General features: G+C 53.5%; 8 protein-coding genes across 8 annotated transcripts; 5 read left to right on the top strand and 3 right to left on the bottom strand.

Annotated features, from left to right (window-relative positions):
• Nucleotides 1–332: 332 nt before the first annotated feature.
• On the bottom strand, nucleotides 333–1,665 carry HMPREF1541_09709 (uncharacterized protein; the record flags this gene model as incomplete). The annotated part of the gene is made up of 2 exons (XM_008714382.1): nucleotides 333–1,549; nucleotides 1,620–1,665. The coding sequence occupies 2 exons, from the start codon at nucleotides 1,663–1,665 to the stop codon at nucleotides 333–335; spliced, it is 1,263 nt and encodes a 420-aa protein (XP_008712604.1).
• Nucleotides 1,666–3,187: 1,522 nt separating this feature from the next.
• Nucleotides 3,188–5,808, top strand: HMPREF1541_09708 (uncharacterized protein; the record flags this gene model as incomplete). The annotated part of the gene is made up of 2 exons (XM_008714381.1): nucleotides 3,188–3,295; nucleotides 3,382–5,808. 2 exons carry the CDS (start codon nucleotides 3,188–3,190, stop codon nucleotides 5,806–5,808), a joined length of 2,535 nt encoding a protein of 844 aa, XP_008712603.1.
• Nucleotides 5,809–6,341: 533 nt separating this feature from the next.
• Nucleotides 6,342–8,984, bottom strand: HMPREF1541_09707 (uncharacterized protein; the record flags this gene model as incomplete). Its single annotated transcript, XM_008714380.1, has 1 exon — nucleotides 6,342–8,984. The coding sequence occupies one exon, from the start codon at nucleotides 8,982–8,984 to the stop codon at nucleotides 6,342–6,344; it is 2,643 nt and encodes an 880-aa protein (XP_008712602.1).
• Nucleotides 8,985–9,388: 404 nt separating this feature from the next.
• On the top strand, nucleotides 9,389–11,212 carry HMPREF1541_09706 (uncharacterized protein; the record flags this gene model as incomplete). The annotated part of the gene is made up of 1 exon (XM_008714379.1): nucleotides 9,389–11,212. The coding sequence occupies one exon, from the start codon at nucleotides 9,389–9,391 to the stop codon at nucleotides 11,210–11,212; it is 1,824 nt and encodes a 607-aa protein (XP_008712601.1).
• A 1,256-nt stretch (nucleotides 11,213–12,468) lies between these two features.
• HMPREF1541_09705 (uncharacterized protein) lies at nucleotides 12,469–14,648 on the top strand (the record flags this gene model as incomplete). Its single annotated transcript, XM_008714378.1, has 3 exons — nucleotides 12,469–14,242; nucleotides 14,291–14,411; nucleotides 14,465–14,648. 3 exons carry the CDS (start codon nucleotides 12,469–12,471, stop codon nucleotides 14,646–14,648), a joined length of 2,079 nt encoding a protein of 692 aa, XP_008712600.1.
• A 1,812-nt stretch (nucleotides 14,649–16,460) lies between these two features.
• HMPREF1541_09704 (uncharacterized protein) lies at nucleotides 16,461–17,177 on the top strand (the record flags this gene model as incomplete). Its single annotated transcript, XM_008714377.1, has 1 exon — nucleotides 16,461–17,177. One exon carries the CDS (start codon nucleotides 16,461–16,463, stop codon nucleotides 17,175–17,177), a length of 717 nt encoding a protein of 238 aa, XP_008712599.1.
• Nucleotides 17,178–17,983: 806 nt separating this feature from the next.
• On the top strand, nucleotides 17,984–20,138 carry HMPREF1541_09703 (uncharacterized protein; the record flags this gene model as incomplete). The annotated part of the gene is made up of 8 exons (XM_008714376.1): nucleotides 17,984–18,174; nucleotides 18,237–18,331; nucleotides 18,432–18,613; nucleotides 18,664–18,774; nucleotides 18,821–18,942; nucleotides 18,987–19,393; nucleotides 19,444–19,654; nucleotides 19,706–20,138. 8 exons carry the CDS (start codon nucleotides 17,984–17,986, stop codon nucleotides 20,136–20,138), a joined length of 1,752 nt encoding a protein of 583 aa, XP_008712598.1.
• Nucleotides 20,139–21,640: 1,502 nt separating this feature from the next.
• On the bottom strand, nucleotides 21,641–22,114 carry HMPREF1541_09702 (uncharacterized protein; the record flags this gene model as incomplete). Its single annotated transcript, XM_008714375.1, has 1 exon — nucleotides 21,641–22,114. The coding sequence occupies one exon, from the start codon at nucleotides 22,112–22,114 to the stop codon at nucleotides 21,641–21,643; it is 474 nt and encodes a 157-aa protein (XP_008712597.1).
• Between the last annotated feature and the right edge of the window lie 1,354 nt (nucleotides 22,115–23,468).

The following is a 23,468-nucleotide window of genomic DNA, read 5'->3' as shown; positions in this document are numbered from 1 at the left end:
CACTATGTCAGCCCGATGACCAGTGTGAGTGGATGATAATGATACTGAAAGGAGGCGCAGATGAGTGGCACGAAATCCGAGACGCGGCGTTAACTGGCGAGCATGAATCAAATGGCCTATGGATCAAAGTACGAGTCGATAATGAAGCCCGTGGCTGGTAGAGGTGAATTGTATCAATAGCTGCGTCACTGCTGGCAGACACAATCTTTAGAACCTAGTTTTAGAAGTGATATCATTCTATATGTCTCCTTTGATATGTGACTCGACATATTGGAATCTGCGACACGCTGGACAGCCATTCTCACAAGTTATTGCTACATAAGTCGCGACGTCTACCCAGCGACGGGCGTCCCGACTCTTGACGGAGTTCCCTCTGCCCCATCCACACCCAAGCCCCGCAGCTTTTTCTTCTTTTTCCGCCTCCCGCCCACGACACGCGGTTCGCGGCCCACGCCTTCACCCAGCTCCAGCCTCGTTCCACACGTCAGACACTCGCGGCCCTCAGGGACCTCGCAGAAGATGCTGAGGCAGATGCTGCAGACGTAGCCGAGGTCGATGACGCGGCGGTGGCAGAAACAGGCCGCGCGAAAGTCGATGTTGATCAGTGTGGGCGAGGTGAGGTGTGTGCGGGTTTGGGGGGAGGGGAGGAGGGGCCCCAGGAGGAGGGTGAGGAGGGCTTGTGAGGTGGATGTCTTTGTTGGGGTTGGGGGGTAGAGGAAGGGGAGGTAGATGCCTGAGGTGGCGTCGGAGGCTTGTTGGAGGAAGACGGTGGTGTTGGTTGATGTGCCGGAGGAGGAGGAGGAGGAGGTGGTGGTGGTTGGATTTGTGGGGAGTGGGATGGCGAGGATGTCGATGGGGATGGAGAGCCGTTGGCAGGCGAAGATGGAGTTCATGATGGGGATGTATTGGTGGGCGAGGTCGGTGGTGGGGGAGGCTGAGATCAGGAGGATCCGTGATTGCAGGCGGGCCGGGGATGAGGTGTCTGCTGTTTGCTGTGTTGTGGGATCGGTGGCGACGCCGACGATGGATTCGGCGTAGGCGGTGGATTCGCGGTTGATATAGGTGAGTGCAAGTGTTAGGGCACCGGCGATCATCGTTGAAGTGCTCCCCGAAGTCGCAAGTGATTCTGGGGTAGTGGAATTGAAGAGGTTGGAAAGGTTGGAGAGGAGAGCCTCTTCAATCAGGCGGAAAGGGCGGTATTTGCTGCCGCTCTGAGAGCCTGAGAGGTCGCTAGTGGATGGATCCTCGGGGCCGTTGAGCTTCAGGCGCTTGGACGGGTGGTCGGTGTCTTCATCGGTGGCGTTGGTGCGCTTGGACGGTGTGGAGGAGACGGAAGTTTTTTGTTCGACGGGGGATGGATAGAGCCATTGAGCCTTGTCAGGGTGACTGGCGATGACAGCGACTTTGTTGGTGTAGTTGCAGGCAAGATGGGCGTTGATGAAGACGAGGAGGTTCGCCACCACTGTGGACAGTGAGAGAGTGTCGGCAAGTAGAGACCATGCCGCTGGATTGGTGTCGAGGATGATGGTCAGAAGTGACGGGCTCTGCTCTGGTGACCAAGTTGGTTAGTCCAAGCGCGGATGTGGTCCTAGTAGCCGTAGCTAGGGATGGCAGCTCACCGGTAGTAGTCTGCTCAAAGTGATCAGATGTTTCCAGCCCATCCATCTTGGATGCAATCGTCAGCAGGCTCTACGACTCCGCTGCATGAAGGCGATCCCGTGATCAACGAGGAAAGTAGGATGGCGAGCTCGTGGTTGTGGTTGAATTAAGCAAGGGATTCGTGTTTGCTGAATGAATGACTCAAGCCTCTCCACGTTCTTGGCAGTGGACTACAGGTACACGAGGTACGATTTAATGGAGGGACGATGCATGGACCATTGGCATGGTGACGAGGTAGAAGCCGATACAGCGGATGCGTCACCAAGATCCGCAATTGGCTGGCATACCTGAACGAAGGGGTTTCCTCATCGAGAAGTTCTTCAAGTCATGGAGGTGAAGTCTAGTTGAGAATTCTCTGGGCGACGGCGGAAACTCGCGTCAGTCGGCATCCAAAGACCCTGAATATCAGGTTCCGCTAAGTGGAACGACTGTTCCTGTTGCACGGTGTCACCGCTGCTGCCACTGGCAACGACGCGTCAGTGATTATCGGCCCCTTGGAGCATTAATGACTGCGATGGTATCAGGCCCGACTGTGCAACCGGTCAGCAGGTCAGCAAGATGAAGCGAAAAGATTTTGCGTTGTTGCACAGCTGGCAGTGCTGGCGGTGCATGAGATGCTGGCGCCCACGAATCGCGGGAAGCCCAGAGCAGGGTGGCGTTGAGCGGCTCCGGCGGACTACACGTCTCCGGGGGAAGCTTCTTCACTTTTAGGCTTGACTTTGATGCCCAGCTTCGGGCTAATCAACGGCCGCCGGTAGGTGCCAAAGAGGCTATGTATGTACCTTAGAATCTACCGGCCTTTAACGGCATGGGAAAAATGCCCGTACACCGATTGTTTGGGAGCGCCGGATTTCACCCGTTGTCGCCGTTCGTCTGCGCCCTCTTCTGCATTTTTGGTCAGCGATCTTGACGGTCAAATTCTCGGACGACATGGAGCATGTCGCCTTGACCTGCCAATGAGAGACATGGTGAGCGGTAAGCAGCATCAAGGCTCAGCAACTGCAGACTACGTGAAGCAATGCAAACACCCCACGCATGCCCGAGAAAATTCTCACGCCTTTGATCTTCTGTTTTTGACTGGTTGCTTTTTCCACAGCTGCTTTCTGCCATCCGCCTTGTCCATCACTGCTACACGCTTTGCCTTGCTCTTCTGCCTTGCCGACTGGATTGGTAGTAGCCGTCTTTTTGGGAAGCGGGTCTCGCCTTCCTCGCCCTCGGACTCTGCCACGCGGACCAAAGTCTGCAACGCAATCCTCCTCCTGCTTGACTCGGTCTCCGTACCAATCTCAGTCACAATCTGACCGAGGCCTGGACTATCCTCCCTTTGATTAACAATTCTTCTAGCATCATCTGACCCGCCGCCTGAGCTCTTGGTCTGACTGTTCTCTCTCGCTACGCCACGCCACCGGTTCTACAAATATGTCCTCTCCTGCCTGACTTTGACTCTGTTTCTCTTGGGCGGCGTTCAACCTTTACCACTCCCCCGAAGCTCGACACTTGCGGCGCGTCTTGGCTTCGGCCACGGGCAATGGCCACCATTCAGCAAGTTCAGAATGTCACTCGCCGCATGTCTGAGGAAAAAGCCACTGTCCTCGCCAGAGAGGCTGTTGAGCTTTCGCGAGCTGGCCACAAAGATGTATGTGCCACCCATCGAACTTTCACATGTCTTTTCTTGGCCCCCCAATTTTCAGCTCGAGTCCCATGCCTAACTTTTGCTTGCAGGAAGCTTCACGACGTCTGAGGGCGGCAGCCGCATTGGGTCCAGAAAACATCGACGTTCAATCTGCTTTTCTGGCCATTCACAATGAAGAGGCAAGGTCGCCACTGCTCGACCTTATCCGCCGCTACGCCATGTACCACGATCAGAAGGCCGGCGAGGAAGCTATCAAGTATCTGCGAAGCAACGAGGCCCCTAATGCTGCTGGTGCCGCATTGGAATGTGTACAGCTCATTCTCGAATGTCAGGCAAGCACCTTGAGCGCCTCTCAAGATTCCATCCTTGCCGAGCTAGCCAGCAAGAGCCTCGCTGTCCGCCGCTATTTTGCCACCGAACTCCAAGCCTCCACCACCGAATTCTTTGATAACGTCTACGATCGTGGAGACGACGCCGCAAATTGCCTGCGGTCCATTGTTCTCGACCACTCGCTCTGGGAAAGCGATATTGCGCGTCTGCATGTCGAGGATGAGTTGTTCCAGCTGTTCTTGGCAAAGTTGATGGAGAGTGGCCATGATCATGATGGTAGAGCGCTCAAGGGCATTGCCCTGCTCTTGATTGCGGACACGCAACGGCTCCACACCTTTGTCGACGAAGATGGCTTTGAAGCACTTCTCACATCCCTCGACTACCGTTTGCCACCTGACGTTCGCGGCCAAGCCACCCTGGTTCTGTCTAAATTCCTCGAAGTTGCTCAGCCAACTGGTCAGCAATACTTTGTCAAGTACATTACCGACCATGTGGCAAAAGGACGGAGTGACGACCTCATTCTCGCCTTCTCGGCAGCAGCTCAATTTTTCCCACTTGCATCGGCAGTTGTGGCCCAACTCTTCCTCACCGAAGGCTTCCTCCAATCGATTTTGCCTTTGCTGGAGAGGAACAAGTCCAGCACTCAAGTGCATACAAGCTTTCTGTCACTCCTCAATGCAGCCTGCATAGATGCAGCCTGTCGACAAGCCGTTGCGCAGCACTGCTCCGCATGGCTCTCCCACAAAGTCAGCAACGGCATGGACAAGCAACCCGCCATGGCAGCGACCATTCTAGCGAAACTGAGAACATCAGGCACCAAGCCTGCAGACCAACGAGCCAGCAAGGCTGATGATGATGTTAGTGAACTTGTTGATCTTTTTACAAAAACCCTACGCGTTGAAGATGCACGAAACATATCTGACTCAATAGAAGGCCTTGCGTACACATCTTTGAAGCCCGAAGTCAAGGAAAAGCTTGCACATGACAATGCTTTCCTCAAACAGCTCCTAACATCGCTTGACGCCAACAGCAATATTCCCGAAATTGTCGTGGGATCTCTTAGCATCGTCTCGAATCTCACTCACTACCCACCCAATCTGTCTGAAGAACAGAAGAAGATGACGCAACTAAAAGCCTACGCCAATGCCTCCAAACCTTCCGACCCGTCGCCTCTCGAAGACGAACCTCACATCAAGGCACGCTGCACCGCTCTTGTCGAGGCAGGATTGATGCCCACACTTCTCAAACTCAACAAAGCCACCTCTTCCGCCACCATTCCTCTTACCGATAAGATTCTGCTGTCCCTCGTTCGAAACCCCAAGGATCGGGGCAAACTCGCTCAGCAGGGCGCCGTCAAACTTCTCGTCCAGCACGCTCAACGCGCGCTACAAACCTCCACGCGCCCAAAAACACCCACCGGCGCCTCTTCCATGCTCACCATCGATGCAGCTCACGCTCTGGCTCGCATACTCATCTCCCTTAACCCAGCCCATGTATTTGCCGCCTCTGCCACCCCACATATTACGGAAGCCATTCCTCCGCTTGTCCAGCTCCTCAAACCACTTTCGCGTGAATTTGCTCCTGGTGCAGACGCCCCCCGCGATCTGTTACCGATCTTTGAGTCGCTCCTCGCGCTCACAAACCTCGCAAGCTCGCCCGATCCTGCCGTCGCCGCCACAATCCTTCGCACGGCGTGGGACCCAACGGAGGAGCTGATGTTGCACGACAACACTCTCCTACGGCGCGCCGCCGTCGAGCTTGTGTGCAACCTGTGCGTCGTACCGGCTGGGGCGGCAAAGTTTGCAGACGGTAGCGCACGAGCCAAGAGCCGGCTGCGGGTGCTGCTCGCCATGGCAGACGTAGAGGATCTGCCTACGCGTAGGGCCGCGGGCGGAGCGCTGGCAATGCTCAGTGAGTTCGAAAGTGTGGTGCCGGTGCTGCTGGAGGTGGAGAGCGGCATACCAGTTGTATTGGGGCTTTGTGATGACGGAGACGAGGGCGTCATGCATCGAGGCTTGGTGGTGCTGGCGAACCTCGTGTTGGGCGAAGGGGAGAATGGGCGAAAAGGCAAAGACGCAGCCAAGAAGGCTGGGGCCGCTGAGGTGGTGAAGACCAGCCTGCGGAAGACGCGCAATGAGGAGTGTCTGTCCGTTGGAGTCCAGGTGCTGAAGGCGCTGGTGGACTAGACCGGAGCAGACGACTACGGTAGAGGCGCGATGGACGTCCTGACGTTATGATACCCACGAAATGCAAGAACTGCAGAAATTAGAGTGCATGGAAGAACAACAGCTGGTATAGATAAGATGTGGAGTATAGGACGGAGTGCTTTTGGCATTATTGGCGCTGGTACGGGCAGTGGCATTGGCATATACAAAAGCACCGCGAGAGAGCGAAAGACCAAGAAAGCGTCGCTATCATTCCACACTTATATTTCAACGCTCGACATGCATGACATCGCTCATTTTGACCGTGACGCGCCAATCATCAGCACTTTCGGATACATGTACGTTCGGTTTACACTATACGCAAACTCAGGAGGGACAGAATTCGAATATTCATTCACATTGACATCTTAAAGCTCTAGTCTATTGCTAGCTATACAAGCACACCCTCTCTCTCTCCACGAGGGCTAGCGCGCCTCATGCGGTGACCGGTATCTCAGTCCTCAGTCCTCAGTTCTCTGATCAATGCTGAGCCCTCACACACGTCAGTGCCACACTCAAGCCGTCTCGTCTCGCCTCACGCCATCAAGCTCAGACTCTGCCGTGGGCAGAGAATCCAGCCATACTCGCCTGTATGGCGGCGTCGCCCGGGCATCTTTCTTGTCCGGCTTGGCGCGGACACGTAGGATTCTCACGGTAGGCTCGGCAGCGTCGCTCGGGGCCGTAGACGGGTTGGTGGCAGATGATGCGTGCTGCTTCGCCCGTGCTGGGGGACTGTAGAGCCTCTTACCGGCACGCGCTGCACTTGGCGCACGGGTGTTGGGAGACATTGACATCGAAGTCGACGTCGACGAGGAGTCGGAGTCGTAGCCCGAATCTCGTTGGCTGTCGCTGTCGGTGTCGTGGCTTGCCTCGTCTGCGGTCTCGCTTATGGGCGATCCAAAACCATTGATCTTTCCGGAAAGCGATATCCGCCCCTGCGGCATCGGGGGTGAGCCCCTGGTTGAGGCGGTACTGGCGTAGGCGGCCGTGGCCACATTGTGAAGCTCTTCCAACGTCGACTGATGGGAGGAATCCGGAGGTGAAGATGTGTGTGGTGGGGCATCAGACGTCGATGGGATTGTTTTGACAGCGGCGGCATTCTTCTTCGCCTCCTCAGTCACCGATCGGAGCTGCTCTTGCAGCGCCTGAATCTTCATCTCCTGTTCTTTCATGGCCTCCTGCTGCTCCCGGTGCATTCGGACATGGGTTTGGCGCTCGCGGCTGATCAGTTCGAAGAGTTTGCTCATGTCGGCCTGGGTAACCGCAGCCGACTGAGGTATCGGATCGACTGCGGGTGTCCTTGTGGCAGCTAACCGGAGCTCTTCATGTAACCGCCGGCTTTCAGATACTTGGGCCTCCATCCGGGCAAGAGCAGCTTCGTATCGTTCATTAACCTCCTTCAAAGCATCAACATCGAGTGACGATTGTGGCGGCAGAGATAGGTCGGGGTATGATCTCGGCGCATCTCCTTGGGTAAAAATGTGGAATGTACTCATGAATTCCTTCAGGCTAGAATAGCTTTGCGAGGTCAATGCGTCGGGGTTGTTTTCGTTGATCAAACCCTGCCACTGGCGAACGATGAATTCGACTCTGGCTGTACTTTCACCTTTTGAGGCATCCAGCCTTGGTGGCTCAACTCCAGCAGCAACTACTGCTTCGAGCAGCGTCCACTGATCGTCTCGCTGGTCGCAGGCAACGAGCAGATCGAAAATGCGTAGGAGCACAGCACTCAGGCCGTTTGGCCCTGTGCGCCCTTCGAGATTCCATCTATCAATCCATTCGTAGGTTTTCCTAAGCCATTTTCGGCCTAATTGCCAGTCCTTAGCTCGGGCATAGTACTGGAGGAACGCCTTGAGAGCAAAGCCCATCATGTAGGGGTCTTTTGAGATGCTTTCCAGTGTGGCATACGCTTCGGCTCGTTGTGGATCACCAAAATTGAGGGCACACCGAATCAGCGCGCGCAACAGTCGCGCGCTCTGGTTGCTCGGAACGGGTAATAGAACACCAGACACGCGCCACCACTCCCAGCGTTGACCGCCGCTGACCAGTACACCGTTCGCACTTGTCAGTTGATGGATCACCCAGTCAAAGGTCTTCACATCTCTCAAATTAGAGCTGTGTTCAAGCATGCTGCAGATTTCTCTTTCGTCAATGGCATAGGTGGTATTTGTGAGTGCCTGTAGAGCATGTCGAGCCAACTCTGGAAGATTGTTGAAGCTGAAGAGCATAACGAGCTTGGCATAAAGCACTGGCCCGGGCGGAGTCTGTCCTTCCTGCAACAACCATTGCGTCACGCGGTCAACAAGGCCCGATGTTGTAATTGATCCGTCTCTGAAGAGACTTCCCAGCGCGATGATGTCTCTTCGCTGATTCGCGCGATCTTCGGGACGGGGAGTGTGTCTGAACGGTATGCCGTCTTTGGCGAGATCCCGTCTGCGATCGAGCTCGATCAATTCCCTCGTCACGGCATGGAGCCGGACGACCACCTTGCCGAAGTCTTCAGGTAGAGCATTGTCCTCGATGAAAGTGCGGTTGGATTCGGGGTATAGCTCATTTGAGCCAGTGTACACTTGCAATATTAGCTGCAAGGCTAATCGCAAGGCGAGAAGTCTTTCGTAGTGCAGCGAGGACGAATCGAGTGGCAGCTCGGGGTATGAAATTTCGGAGCCGCTGGAATCACGATCATGAGGTGATATAGGGCTAGAGTCAGCCGGGGGAAGAGCATCTTCGACGAGTTCGATATGGTTGGACGAGCTGTCGTCCATCCAGTCGTTGAGGATAGGTTGATCTGGAACAACGGTGGCTGCGGCCGTCGAGTACATCCGCCTGTGCTGACCGACACCATTTCGCACCGAGCGATACTGGATTCTTGTCCATAATTCTACTTCGCGTGCCCGTAATAACTCGAGGTCTTGATTGATCTTAGCAAAACGAGATTCCCACTCTTTCCTTTTCTTGTCCTTCCATGACACATCGGCGAACGCGGCGGCAGCAAGCAATGGCCCTAGGAAAAGAGCGAAGACGTCGCATGCGGCTATCTGGGTTCGGGAGGCACTGGCAGCGACAGACCGTCTTGCCAGTAACGAGTTGACTGATAATCGGGGAGCTGGGTTGAAGCTCGCCCTAGGTCGAGTCGCCCGGGCCCATATTGTGCGCATGCCTAGACGACTGCGTGCGTCGTACCGCAACGATCATCACCTAATCATGTCGCATGGTCGGGGCAGGTCCATGGGAAGTCGTTGTCGTGGTCGCAGTGCTGGGTGTGGAGAGTGGACTGATACAGGTAGCTGTCAGAGAGGAGAATTGCCCACTCCAGTTGCCAAGCCACGCCTGCAGCTTTGACGCGAGGGGACGCGGAGACAGGGATCTCCTCGCTGTCTCTCTGTGTCAATGCCTCCAAGGAGCCCAGTCACCATTCCACCCGCCAGACGACAGCACTCTTCCACCCTCTGTGGTGTGAAGATGCATGGCTACTCGACGCACTTATCTTTACGCGTTGGCAGATGGCGCGTCCAAAAAGCACGATGATCCCACGGTAAACCATCCGACTTATCTTGACCAAATGCTTCGGTTTCTGGGCCCCTTCCGGCGGCGAAGGATCGTTTTCGGGATACTTGCAACATGGCTGCTATACCTCTTCTTCAAGCATATGCCAACAGACTTGGTGCCGGTCAATCAGAGGTTTGATTCCCGTTACGGACGTCTTGGAGGACGTCCTGGCCAGGGTCCTGTCAGTGGGAGTAGTCACACTTCTCACCACGATATCGAGGACGAATACGATGGCCCCGTCCGTTTCTTCGGTCTCGCGCCATCCCTCCGACCTTTCTTTAATGAACCGCCGGCGCACAAAGCGAGCGTCCTATTCGCATTCGCGAGTCTCCGAAGCGCATCCCCTATCGTGGCCGCAGCCTGCAGTATGGCGGTACAAAACCGCTCCACGGTGCACGTAGCAGCTATGGGAAAGGAAGAAGTCACAAAGGAACAAGTCCTCAAGATCAACAGGATTGTGCCTGGCGACTGCCCCGTCTATTGGCACCCAGCTCAGGTGGATTTCGCTACGCAGTCCAGCCCGTCTCGTCTTTCCAGAGGCGTGGAAGGCGCACTGAGCCACATACACCGAGCACTTGCACCACGAGCTGTTTTGTTCGACGACTCTCAGAGAGAAGATGACTATCTTCGACAAGGGCTTTCCAAGGCTGCCGAGTCATACGGTGTAACTTCTATCCAGATACCACACCATGAGTCCTGGCTGCTCGATCTTGATGCGAATGCCCTTAGCTGGTGGGACAAGATTCAAGTCGATATAGTTATTCGAGTACAGCCTGAATCAGCTGGATCCCTACTACGGTTGTTGAGGAGCCTTCGCTCGGCAGACTACGGTGGCCTTCCACTACCCAGAATTGTCATCGATCTCCCGGCGCGCACCGATATGCACGTTCTGGAACACCTGCGTCGGTTCGTCTGGCCACCTCGCTCGCCGACGGCAGAATCCAAATTGACTCTGCGACATCGAGTGGACGACAAATCCCTCAGCCCTGCAGCAGCAGCTCTGCAGGCGATTGAGTCATTCTACCCGGTAGACCCAACGAGCTCGCATGTTTTGGTGTTATCGCCAGAGGTTGAACTGTCCAAGAATTACTACCAGCTTCTCCTGTATCTCCTTCTCGAGTATAAGTATGGGGAGCCGGCTGCGATCATGGGAGATGGCCTCATGGGTATTTCGTTGCTCGGTTTTGCAGATTCGATGACCGAGCACCGGCCTTTTGTGCTATCCCAGTCGCTGCAGACGAATGCCGCGCTCTTCTTCGGCGACCAGTGGGCGGAGATGCACCAGTATCTATCGATGCGCTTGACCGTGGATCCTCAGCTCTCGAAGGAGGCGGAGACGGAAACGGAGGCGGCGGGCTCCGCTTCCCTGCCTACCTGGGCCAAGCTGGCTTCAGAGATGATGCGAGCGCAAGGGTATACAATGCTGTACCCACACCTCAGGAGCGTTGACTCACCTCTGGCGGCATTGCACACTGAGCTGCCCTCCACATCAGAAGAAGAAAATGACGAGGTCCCTGCCGTAATGACCACGTTGGAGCTGGGGGCGGAGAAAGACTTCCTGACAGCACAGAGCAGTAAAACAGACCGAGCTGCGGAGGCTCGGACACTGTCCAGAGCATCCTTGCTGTCGTTTTTGGGACGAGGCAATGGTCAAGATGATTCACTGGCTCCAGCTCGCGAACAACTTCCATTGTATTCACATCAAGGCAAACTTATTGACATGAAGACACTCGCAGAGCAAGCATCGTTGTTTGCCAAGCAACTATCGACCACAGTTGGCCAGTGCCCCAATGACCAAGCTGGCCAGTCCGGAAATCTGGAATCACTCTTCTGCTAAGGGCTGTCAACGCTGCAAGGGAGGCTGCTTGTCAGGAAATGAAAATCCGCACGAGGGAATGATCTAGACTGGGCGCGCGCCCTGCACGTTTCCCCACATTACGAAGAGAGGTCAGCATTTCGCACGTGCCTCGAAGCGGCTAGTGCTAGCGTCGAACGGAAGAGGCTGAGCGAGCGTTGAGGTGGATGATACGGAGTAGGAATATATGAGAGGTGGGAAAGAACGGCGTCGACAATGACAAGGACGGCGACGGCGACGGCGATGCAAGGAACGGTCAAGGGTCTCGCCGTCTGAAACACCAGTGTTGCGAAGATCGGTGCCACCGTCCGTGATGGCAAGCGCATGGGCGTAAATGGGGAAGACACGGCACCCAACCCCCATCTGTACAGTACACATTCTGATTTCTATACCCCTGAGAGCGTGAGATAACAGATCAATGAGCATTGCCAGATTTGTCACATCTACCGCGGAATGCCATGATTGCCCGGTGAGGTCGTGCGACTTTATCATCGATGATGGCTGATGGCAAGCAGGGCTCTCGCTTGGGTACGCCCCACCGTGGCGTCTACTGGGGCGGTTGGCGTCGCCGATAGGCACTACTAAAGGCGGGGAGGTCTGAAGCGCTGTTGCTTACCCTCACGCGGATCGGCCGCAATCGAACCCCAGCTCACTCTGACGGCCGAGCAGGGCGACATGACTGGCTCTGTCCTTGCATTTCAGCCCCTCCATGGCACCATGCATCCTGCCGGTGTCGCTACCCTTGCATTGCCCATCGCCTTCCGGTGTCCAATCTGCGTTGAGGCCCAAAGCTACAGCACGGGCTAAGGGCCCGCTGTCTGGGCTTTGTCCTCGTTCGCGGGCCGCCTCCATACCAGACAGACAGGGAGGGAGAAGTGATGCCCCACCATGGCCCGTTGCCCGCACTCCTCCCATTGATTCATTCCCCATGCTTTCTCAACGCCCTCTATTGACTGCGCCTTTGACATAACGCTCTGTTAGCTCTGATTTCTCTCGACCTTTCAGTCCTACAAACCTCTCAGCAACGACAGAGAGCACCTCGTCATCGCTTGAGAAGGAGCGACCTACTCCGCAGCGGGGCTCTTGCATTTCCCCCATTCTACTACCCGGTTCATTAGTCGCTTTCTCACACCACGAGTTATCTAAGCCCGCGTGCCTGTGGCTCAGCGATATGGCTGTTTGAGGCGCCCAAGCCTCTCAAAAGCCTGCCGTCAGCCCATCGATTCCATCCTTGAGCCATGGCCACCGTCGTCGTTCAACACCAGCAGACCCAGCTCCGGCAACCCACTCCGCCGCCCCTCACCCCGGCTCTGACCCTCAATACTGCGCGCTCCTCCACCCCGGTACCGAACAAACACATCCCCTTTTGTCCACCAGGGCCCATCCCATCGCCCTCGCAAATCACTCCGCCAAACTCTCCCCCTTCGCGCCAGAACTCGTTAAAGCAGGACTCACTACTCAGTCCGCCCAGCACCTACCCAAAGCTGCTGAATTCACCTCCCATCTATGGCCTTGACGCCAAGTCGCTCGCCAATGCACTGAATCATTTTGCCGCCCAACCTCTGCCAAATCCGTCACATGTCTTTCCATGGCTGCATGGCTTGCACCCAGAAAACCACATCCAACTTGCCTTCTTTGTGGCAAGAAAGAGATCTTTGAGACGGGTGCCAAAATGCTTACGAGGCATTACAATTATCAAGGCGGGCGGCGATCTGAGTCGAGGCCGCATCAAGGGCGCCGTTGCTCCAGACGAAGTCTTCAACCTCTGCGACGACTCTGGTAAAGGTTTCTTGGATTGTGATCCCCGAGATGGCTTTTCCGTGCGCAATTTCCATATTCAGACCACCAAGATGGCACAAGTGTCAGATATTATTGTATATGGCGACGAGACCACCGACCATCGCATCATCAAATCCGTGGCCGAACGGGCTTCCACCGTGCAGCGCCACTGGCGGAAAGAAATGGAGGCTTCGGGCCAGACACCAGAGACCTACAGTACCTTTGTGCTTACCGAGCCATATCAGGTATTTGAGGAGGCGTACCCAGAGCTGATAGCAGTCAATTCGCGAGGTCGTCACACCGGCGCCGTGCTGGATTTTCTTCAGCAAGAGCGCAAAGAAATGTGCGCCATGTCCAAAGCCTCGGAGATCAACAAAGGCGTGTTCCAAGGTCCATCACCTGACGTCAACCTGATTCCCGATGCTCTCGAGAACGGTAATTTATTTGACTTATATATCGAGGCAAGTGATCATGCTGCAATGCCTGACGAGAAGATATTACGATCCAAGCAGAAGCAGATGGATGAGTCAGATGATGGCCCTCCGCTTCACCTCTCATTTCCCAGCTCTGGAAGCATCCTGCCTCCTTCCTGGTCGCAAACTGAGGTTGATGGGATCCTCCTTATGTGCCGATGGCTGTACAATCTGACCCACAACGCCCGTCGAAAGCAAGCCGACCCACTCAAAGACGAAGACGGAGATATCCAGATGTCCGAGTTCAGCCTCCGGCCCCGAAGAGTGCTGCTACATTGCGCGGACGGGTACACCGAGACTACGCTACTTGCCGTCGCGTACTTTATGTATGCAGAAGGCCTTCCTGTCCACGATGCTTGGGTCAAATTACATCGAGACAAGGGCCGCAACTTCTTCGCATATCCTTCAGACGTGGCCCTCTTGACATCGCTACAAGAGAGACTTCTCAAGGAAAGTCCTGCCTTAGAGGGTGCAAAAACGATGATACCCAAGCCTCCGGTTTGGCTGGCCAAGCTCGACGGAAGTCTTCCTAGCAGGATTCTTCCCTACATGTATCTCGGGAATTTGACACATGCCAACAACCCGGAGCTGTTGAAGCTTCTCGGCATCACCCGCATTCTCAGTGTCGGCGAGCCTGTGTCTTGGCCTACCTCGGCGCTCGAGGACTGGGGTCGTGAAAACCTGATGATGGTTGACCGTGTTCAAGACAATGGCATCGATGAATTGTCACAGGAAATGAGTCGTTGTCTGGAATTCGTCGGTAAGTCATTACGTCCTCAAAAGAAGCCCCCCCTTTAACACCTAATAGAGCGGGGCAAGAGTGACGGCATGGCAACGCTTGTTCATTGCAGAGTTGGTGTCAGCAGGTCAGCCACTATCTGCATTGCGGAAGTCATGAAAGAAATGGGATTGACCTTCCCAAGAGCCTAGTACGTATCATGGCAAAAAGTGGCTTTAGATCTGCATTACTGACCGAACACAGCTGCTTCGTCCGCGCCCGTCGATTGAACGTGATCATTCAACCTCATCTCAGGTTTGTGTACGAGTTGATGAAGTGGGACGAGCAGCAGCGAGAAGCTCGGGGCGAAGACATCAAGCGAGATCTCGAATGGCCAACTGTGGCACGAGAAATCGCGGCTATGAACCGCCCCTATGCAAGGTCTTGAGTTTTGACACCAAATGTTAAGGGCTTTTTGAATGAATGTTGGTATGGTGTTATGAACTATGAGGTATGACTATGGCGTGTACATTTCTATGTGCAAGGCGCTTGGTGGGAAAAGCACTTGTATATGTAACGCTGAGTTGGCTATGAGACACGAGACACGTGGTACGAAACAGAGTATGGGACTCAGGCAGGTCATTTCGAAAGCGACAAGTGCTTGACGTTGGACTACCGGAACTGGAAGCCTTGAGTCAACAATGGAACATAGGGAAACGGGACGTGGCTTCCGCGAGGCAATAAGCGCGCCCCAGGTTCTTGTTTGCAGTTGTTTCAGCGAGCAATTGAACGGGGAGAAACGCATATGTACAGCTTAGGCGTTAATGGTTGGATGTCCTGCTTCCAATGATGAGATATATGCTTCCGAGGTCCGGCCTTCCACACTGTGTACTCCGCACATTCGACATCTGTACGACCATCACGTAATCAGCCGGCGCTGCCCTCGGGCGTGCCTGTCAGCGACGACCCTTGGTTGCGGACGGCCCGATGCCAAGACTTTTACTGCCTGCAGCTTGACGGCTAGCAGTCTGACTGCTTGCAACACACACCTTTCGATAAATCATGGTACAATGACTGAAGTCACCGTCAACGAGATCACACAAGACTTTTGTCCACGAACAATGCTCTTCTGTTCATGAAAGAGTACTGCACAAAGAATCCTGTCGAATGACAATGTTTATCCACTGCGGCATGAGACTGCGGTGATTGTTGGTATATAGCCATAGCCAGAACTGAGTTCACCCTACAATCATCAAACACAATCACGACTACAACAACATCACCATCAACATGCCCCAACAAACCACCGACTGGCACTATACCATTTGGAACGCCCTGTTCCGCCTCTTTACCCTGGGATCCAATGTGAGCCCCCTCAGCCACGACAACCCCAGTGCGCCCTCCAGCTATGCCATTTTTCTGCTCATGCTCATCCAGTTCCTTACGCTAAGTGTCATCTACGAGCAAGTCAAAGAGATCAAGGATGATCCCAAGAATCTGACCTCGTCACCCTGGCCATTGTTGCGCCTGTCTTCCAATGTCAGCTCTATCGGTAGGACTCAGCGCTCGTGGGAGAGGTGGTTGGAGCAGGAGGCTGCTGGCATTGGCTCGCGGCAGGGTTGTGCTGATGAAAGTCGCCCGCGGCGCCGGGACCGTCGTCAGCGGAACTGCCACTCTTACTAGTGGTCTATAATTCTGCGGTAGACCCCGAATTTGCACTGAAGCCGGGCGTAATCAGCACATCGGTAGTCAGCTTGCTAGATCTACCTAGCATGAGACTCAATAGAACTATTGAAGACTACTAATATTTCACATATCCTCATCTTAAGCGCTCCCATTCTGTTTTACCGAGGTGTAATCATGCTTGCTTGACAGAAACACTGGACCAGGTATGTTTAGTTTCCGTTTTCGTAAGAAGCAATCATATCCTTTTAAACCTTCAGATGCTGCATAGAACTAGTACTGTGTCTTGAGGGACGTAGATACAGTTAAACTGGATACAAACCAAGTTTGGTGCAAGGCGAGGGTTCCTCGTAGACTTGGACTTACCACGGGGACTCCAAACCAGATATCAGTACAGGCAAGACAACTGCTTTCCGACAAAGCTCTTTTAACTCGTTAATGCGTTTCGAACAACAAGAGTCTGAAGTCCCGACACCTTTCGCAGTGACAGCGAGACAAGCCCAGGCCCCTTGACTATAAATCGATTGCAAAGGTCAGCTTTCTAGTACCTTGAACTCTGCAACTCACTACTCACATCATGCCTGAACGAAATCCCAACCACGGCGCGACCAGTTACATTATCGTCTGGAGAGCAGTGTTCCGTGTTGCGTGCCTCGGGCACAGAATCAGTCCGCTGGGAGCCAACGACTCCGGCTTGCCAAGTCTCGGGGCCATGATGCTGCTTTTCCTGGTACTGACCCCGTTCCTAGCCCTTCTAATCCAGAGCATCGTCGACCGTTGGTGGTATGGTGTTCGCTCCTCCGGACCGTACTTGGGCATTGTCGTTGCCTTGCTTTTTATCTTTCCAATCAGCGAATCATGGGCAAAGTGGCTGGTGCATGAGACCGAGCGCAGGAAAGAGCAGCTTCGTCGCCAGCCCAACCGTCAGCCTGCTCCCAACCCCGAAATCAGGTCAGTTCAAATGTCTCCCATCTTGCACAGTCGGCGCATCTTCCGCACGCACATCTGGGAGAATGCCGTGCAAGAGACCGTCCCTGAAGCCATGGCTCCTTCGCAAGCCCGGTTCACCGAGTACGCTGCCATGCCACTGCTGGTCGACGAAGACAGTGCGCACTGTTTGATCTGCTATAGGACCTGGGAGCGTGGTGACGAGATGCTAATCACCCCGTGCAAACACCGCGCCTGCAGGAGCTGTGCCGAGGAATGGTTCTCCAGAGTGTTGTCGTGTCCGACCTGCCAGCAGAAGCTGGTTTGGACGGAAACACTTGCCTTAGTTGAGACTCCGGGAGTATGAGGTCTCTGAGGTAGGTGGTAAGCACTGCTCCGTTTCACTAGTAGCAGTCCACGCCAAAAATGTCAGTTCAAAAGGACATATCAGTTCTAATCTACTATTCATCAAAGCCGAACTAACTTGTGAATCATGAATCATATGCCAGTGTGCTAATGGAATCCATTTCAGGCCCTTGCATGGACTCACCGCTACCACTCACCATGGCGTGTTATGAGGCACAGTGGTAGTAGCTTCAGACCCTCTCCAAGTCGATGATCGCGCCTATGTGACGACCTCGCGCGGACAAAAGCTGAGTGACGTGACCGTACCAGCACCATCACACCATTCCTGATCCCCTGACCATTTCTCTGCCAGTAAGCTGCTACCATGCCTTATCGGCGCTGTGTCGCTCTTCATCCGCCAGTCGTATCAGACACGGTCGTCTCGACGAGAGCAAGAGGCCAGGACCCCGCAGTTCGGTAGGGTCCTTCCTGCCGAGCCTATCCTGCTGTTGACTGGTTCCCGATATGTAGATTGCACGCGAGCTAGAACACCAGTTGGTGCTAGCGCACCAGATGATCCTATCAGATGCGTCAGAAGCCGAACAAAGGTACCAGAGATAAGGAATAGACTGAAAGCTTATCAGCAGAAGCATCTCTCTTAGCAAGGCTTTCTTCAGATAAGCAAAGTAGCGACCCAGTACTTACACCCCCCGGCTCAGGATCTCGCTGGGCTCTTCCAACTCTTTTGTGGTCGATTCGATAAGAGCCAGGACGACCCCAGAGTCAACTCTTCACGAATCCAGCCAGCTGTGCCTTCTACACATCGAGATGAGCGCACGCAGAGAGAGCCTGACTCTCCAGAATGCGGACGAGAAAGGACCCATCGAGACAGCTCCGTTGGGGGAGCATGCCCGTGGGCGTCAGTTCAGCATCGAAGCTCAAGATGTCGCCATCGTTGAAGCCGATCAGAGAAAGCTGCATCGGAACCTGAAGGGACGCCACATGCAGATGATTGCTATGTGAGTAGCTTTGATGGAGCATACTGCTGTTCTCCTCGATGTCCGAATGCTGATTCTGGTAGTGGCGGAGCTATCGGTGCCGGTCTGTTCATTGGCAGCGGCGGTGCTTTCCAGACTGGTGGTCCCGGTGCGGTGCTGATTGGTTTTATGATAATTGGTAAGTGACTAGCAAAACCATTGTTGACGGTCTAACATTCGGGGATAGGTGGCATGATGTACGATTTCAGTCCCCGTGAAGCAATGTCAACTGCTAATAGTCGACCAAAGTTATTTGATGATGCAAGCTCTGGCTGAACTGACGGTGATGTATCCTATCAACGGTGCCTTCACGATGTACATTGTCAGGTTTATCGATCCTTCCTGGGGCTTCGCCTGTGGCTGGCAGTACGGCATCAGCTGGCTTACAGTGCTCCCGTTCGAGATCTCGGCGGCATGCAACGTAAGATCAACCCCCGAAGAGAAATGTTCGTGAATCTGACAAATTTCCAGATCATTCACTTTTGGTCAGGCATTGAGGACGTCAATAACGCTGCATGGATCGTGCCGCTGTTGTTCTTGCTCGTAGTCATACAGATCTTTGGTGTCCGAGGATATGGAGAGGTAGGTATTGGTAAACCCATTTCGTGTCATACGCTGACAGGGTGAGGTTGAATTCGTTCTCAGCCTGATCAAAATCATTGCTTGCGTTGGGTTCATGATCCTTGGAATTATCATCGACTGTGGTGGTGTCCCGACCGACGACAGAGGCTACATCGGTGCAAGATATTGGTCTGTCCATCATCGTGTAACAAAGCTCATGCTGAACCTTTCAGGCACTCACCATACAGCGCCTTCCTCAACGGTTTCCACGGCTTCTGTGGTGTCTTCGTAACGGCATCATTCGCCTTCAGCGGCACTGAGCTCACCGGGCTCGCAGCTGCCGAAGCAGACGATCCACGCAAAGAAATCCCCCGGGCTACCCGGCAGGTGGTGTGGCGTATATGCATCTTCTATCTCGTTAACTTGTTCCTGATCGGGTTGATTGTGCCAGCAAACAGCGATCTCTATTCATCTGAGGGATCTACTAGTCGCCATTCGCCATTTGTCATCGCGATCGAGCTGGCGAACATCAAAGCTCTCCCTTCGATCTTCAATGCCGTGATTCTTATCTCGGTGATGAGTGTCGCAAACTCATGCACATTTGGGTCGACTCGTACTTTCCAAGCTTTGGCACAGCACGGTATGTCTGGCCCGTAGGACGAGTCCTGGCAGCACGACTAACAGGCGCAGGTATGGGCCCGAAGATCTTCGCATATGTCGACCGCAAGGGCCGCCCGCTGGTCGTCACTCTCCTCCAGCTTCTTTTCGGATGTCTTGCCTTTATTAATCTGGCGCCGAGTGGAGGCGATATCTTCAACTGGCTGCTGGCCTTGTCCGGCCTATCTTCGTTCTTCATCTTTGGTAGCATTGCCATAGCTCACATTCGCTTCCGACAGGCTTGGTAAGTTGTACGCGCAGAACAGGCGTCTCAATGACTAACCCAGCTTCGAAGGAAACTTCAAGGTCACAGTGTTGACGAGCTACCCTTCAAAGCCGCATTTGGCGTCTATGGCTCATATATCTGTGCCATCATGAACTTCATTTGTCTGATGGCACAGTTCTACACCGCCCTGTATCCGGTCGGAGGCCCGAATCTCGACCCGGAAACATTCTTCGAGCTCTACCTGGCCGGCCCCTTCTTGGTGGCCTTGTACATCATCTGGAAAACTTACTCCTGGTTCAAGATCCCCGCACACCGGCCTTTGTACGTCAAGATCAAAGACATCGATATCTATACCGGCATGCGCGAAGGACAGGCCGAGATGATCAGTGGGCGTGGACTCACGGAGGATGAGCGTAGGGCAAGTATCGCTGAATTGAAGGAGGAGCAGAAGAAAGGAGGTGTCGCTGGATGGGCCAAGGCTACCGTTCGGTCCGTGTTCTAACTGTGAAACGACGGTGTTCTATGAATCCACGGTGGGGGGAACGTGAAGCCGATCTTGGCCTCTTCGAAATATCATCAGAATTCAGGTCACGCGAATTAATTAATTATTTCAAATTCCACCGCATCCGCATACAAGGTCACAATTCATATGCCCACCCTACTGACAAAGCACGTTTCGTACAAGGCATCAGGTATGACGACTATCCTCGGTACGTGGTGGCAATGCTGCTGGAATACATCCCTAGGACCCCATATTTCGTTCACTATGCCAAAACTTTTACTGCCTGAAAACAGATATAAGTCTCAACAACAGCATCTAGTCGACGAGGTCGACTCTTTTGTTCCTGACAGACTGTAGCGTAAGATGCGGTGTTACATGGGGACGCTCAGGCCTTTTCATAAGCACTTCCAGGTACGGATGAAAACTACCAGTCACCACCGATACACTTAAACTGCTTGCACTCATCATCATTAGTCCTGCATACTGAATCTACGTCAAGCCGTGCCATGACCGTGATGGCCCTCTGAGCTGCCCGCGACAGAGTCCCATCAGCGAACGCCTAAAAAACCGTTTGCATGGACCCCAGGAGCTGATTGATATAGAACTTGTCTCGACCCGGCTTGAGAAGCCGTTATACGTCTCCGTGCTGTGGATTTAGGAGCAACCTTTTCGGCTTTAAATTCTTGCTCTATGTCTGCGAGCTGAGACCTCAGGACCGCCACTCCGGGGATGACGCACTTATCTTCGACGTCGTCGACAGCCCATACTTGCGGAAATACCGGGATGCAGCTGCCTTCGATAGCTGAGTGGGTTTCGTCGTATAAGGTCTTGCGGTTTGCAGGAGACAGTGCCAGTATTTTCCAGTATGAGCTGTTCCCTCCATCCAGGTAACAGGAAGCTTCGAAGTGGGTCTTGCTGCGCTGGAATTTGACCCACGTTTGGGCACTTCTCTCGACTAGTGCCTCCAGTTTTGACTTGAACCTATCGAGTGTATCACGAGGTATAAGTTTCCTGATACAATCAACGACGTCACCGGTCATGGTATTTCTGGACGTTTGGTCGCTGCCGACTTGCAGGAGTACACGTCGAGCAAAAAACTCCTGCGTAGGAGACTTTTCAGCCAGGCTCCTCAAAATATCATCAAGTCCCGCTCCCCGAGGCAGTAAGTTTGTTGATGTAAAGATGCACCGCACAAGTCCATCAGCCATCGCGGAGAGGATGAGAAGTTGTCGTGCTGTCTTTGCACCAGCGCTGTTGGAACGCGGTAGGGGCAAGCCAACAGCGAGCTTCGTCACATCGTCCCACAAATTAGGATCCTGGAACAGATATTAGCGGATCAGCTCATACGCTCCGCAGCATTATCCTACCTCGAGAGCAGACGAAGGTAAGTCTTCCTCGGCTGTCGACCTGGCAAGTTGCAGAAAGTCTCGCCATACTGTGTCAAGCTCGATAGTCCTGTCAATTGATCAGTATATAGTATTTCAGGCAGAGGGCTTAAACTATTACAAGTCAGACAACGACTCAGTAGCAGATGGTGATAGGTAGCTTTTGACCTGGTCGGTTTGTTTCACGAATTTCTCTTTCTCTCTCTTGTAAGCTAATGCTTCCTCTTGAGCTTTGCTCACATCATTTTTGAGCTTGGTCTCTGTCAAGTCTCTTTGATTGATACGTTCGCGTAGCTCCCTTTCCGTTTGCTGGAGTCTATTGAGTTCCCTCTTGCTTGCTTGTACTTCTTGGACAGCGGACGTGACAGAATCCTTAGACCGTTGCAGATCTAGTCGTAAAGCATCGATCTGCTCGCTTTGCGTTTTGTTTCGGCTCTCAAGTGCTACAGAGCCTATGGTGTGTTCGTCAAGAGATTTTCTCAAGTTGATATTCTCTTGGACTAGCTTTTCTTTCTCGCTCTTAAGCTTGTCTCTCTCCTCCGTGTAGTCTCTCAAGGCGTTTCGTCGAGCGACCTCATCGTTCGTCCTCATAGTAACGATCTCCCGTTCGAAATTTTCGTTGGAAAGGCGGTGTTCTGTACGAAGATCATCATGGGCTTGCTGCAGGTCCTGCCGCTGGTGCAAGATCCTGCTGATGTGAGAGGGCCCTTCATGAGCTTGAAAACATTTCAAATGCTGCAGAAAATCTTCAACAATTTGAACAGAGGCTCGGTGCTCATCTGCGGCATTTGCCGGGTTGTCCGTGTCAGATGCCATAGGCAAGCAAGTATTCTGGATCTCAGTACAACAAAGCAAGGAAGTACCTTGTATTTCCGTAGAGTATGAAGTTGTTATTACCAGTCAACAGTCAAGATGTCGTGCGTGGCAACATTGTAGTGAGCGACAAAATGTCGTTGAGAGCAACGTGCCTAGCATAACCATGTAGACGTGTTAGAGAATGATTGACGGCATTGCTTTGGGCATAGACTATGCATCTGAGTGGCCAGTGTGGCTGTAATCTTCTTTGTGTGGTTCATCTCCCTGGAGTTACAATGCATAGACCATTTCTGTCAAGGCGAGGCACACCCTTGCTCAAAGGTCGTGTCAGCGATCTACTGGGCAATCATACATGCCATTCGAAAACTGTGGGTCTGATGCAGCCTGCCGTCTCCCCGACGTCGCGACCCGCCCGGCGCAGTAGTTCATGCATCAGCACAAAAAGACGAACAGGAGTTCTCCCAAGCATTCGCTGGCAGAGATTTTGGCAGATTTCGATAAAATCTCAGCTGTTATTGGATCGATTGGGCTGGGTCGAGAGCAACCCCACCATGGATATCATTATTTGATTCCTCCAAAAACATGGAAGCGAGCAAATCGCGGCATTACGTACCCCCTTCAGCAAAAGCGCTCGGTCCCGCTGAGATCGCCGCACCGGTCGTCTCGGAGTCTCGGATTGCGGAAGCGATGTCTGCAGGATATGAACATCGTGGTGAGGACCTGGAAGCGCATGTCGTGATGGCATGGTAAGAACGCGCGCGAGTACGACCTTTTGTTGTTGACGGCAACGTACGTTGATTCTCTGAGATCCAGCAATATTTGAGGATGAGCCAGATGTTCGGGAGGCGTCATAAATGGTCTTTGTGTAGCAGAATTTTGCTCCCTACGGCTGACATGGTCGGGATGTTACTCATATGCCGTTGCATCATCTGCTCTTCTGCCATTGTTCGACTGCGGCACGAATTATCGTTCTCATAAGTGTTATCAGCTAGTTGCAACTGTGACTATGCTGCCTCATAGACACGGTCAAATCATGATGGGTTTCGTTTGCTCGACGATGTCGAGACAGCCACGGATTCGAGTCAAACTTGACTTGAGTGGTAATCTTATTTCGGGGTCGATGCGAATG

The sequence above is a fragment of the Cyphellophora europaea genome, assembly GCF_000365145.1.
Source record: "Cyphellophora europaea CBS 101466 unplaced genomic scaffold supercont1.11, whole genome shotgun sequence".
NCBI lineage: Eukaryota > Fungi > Ascomycota > Eurotiomycetes > Chaetothyriales > Cyphellophoraceae > Cyphellophora > Cyphellophora europaea.
The sequence above is the reverse complement of the archived record's forward strand: the minus strand, read 5'-3'. Positions and strand labels throughout refer to the sequence as shown.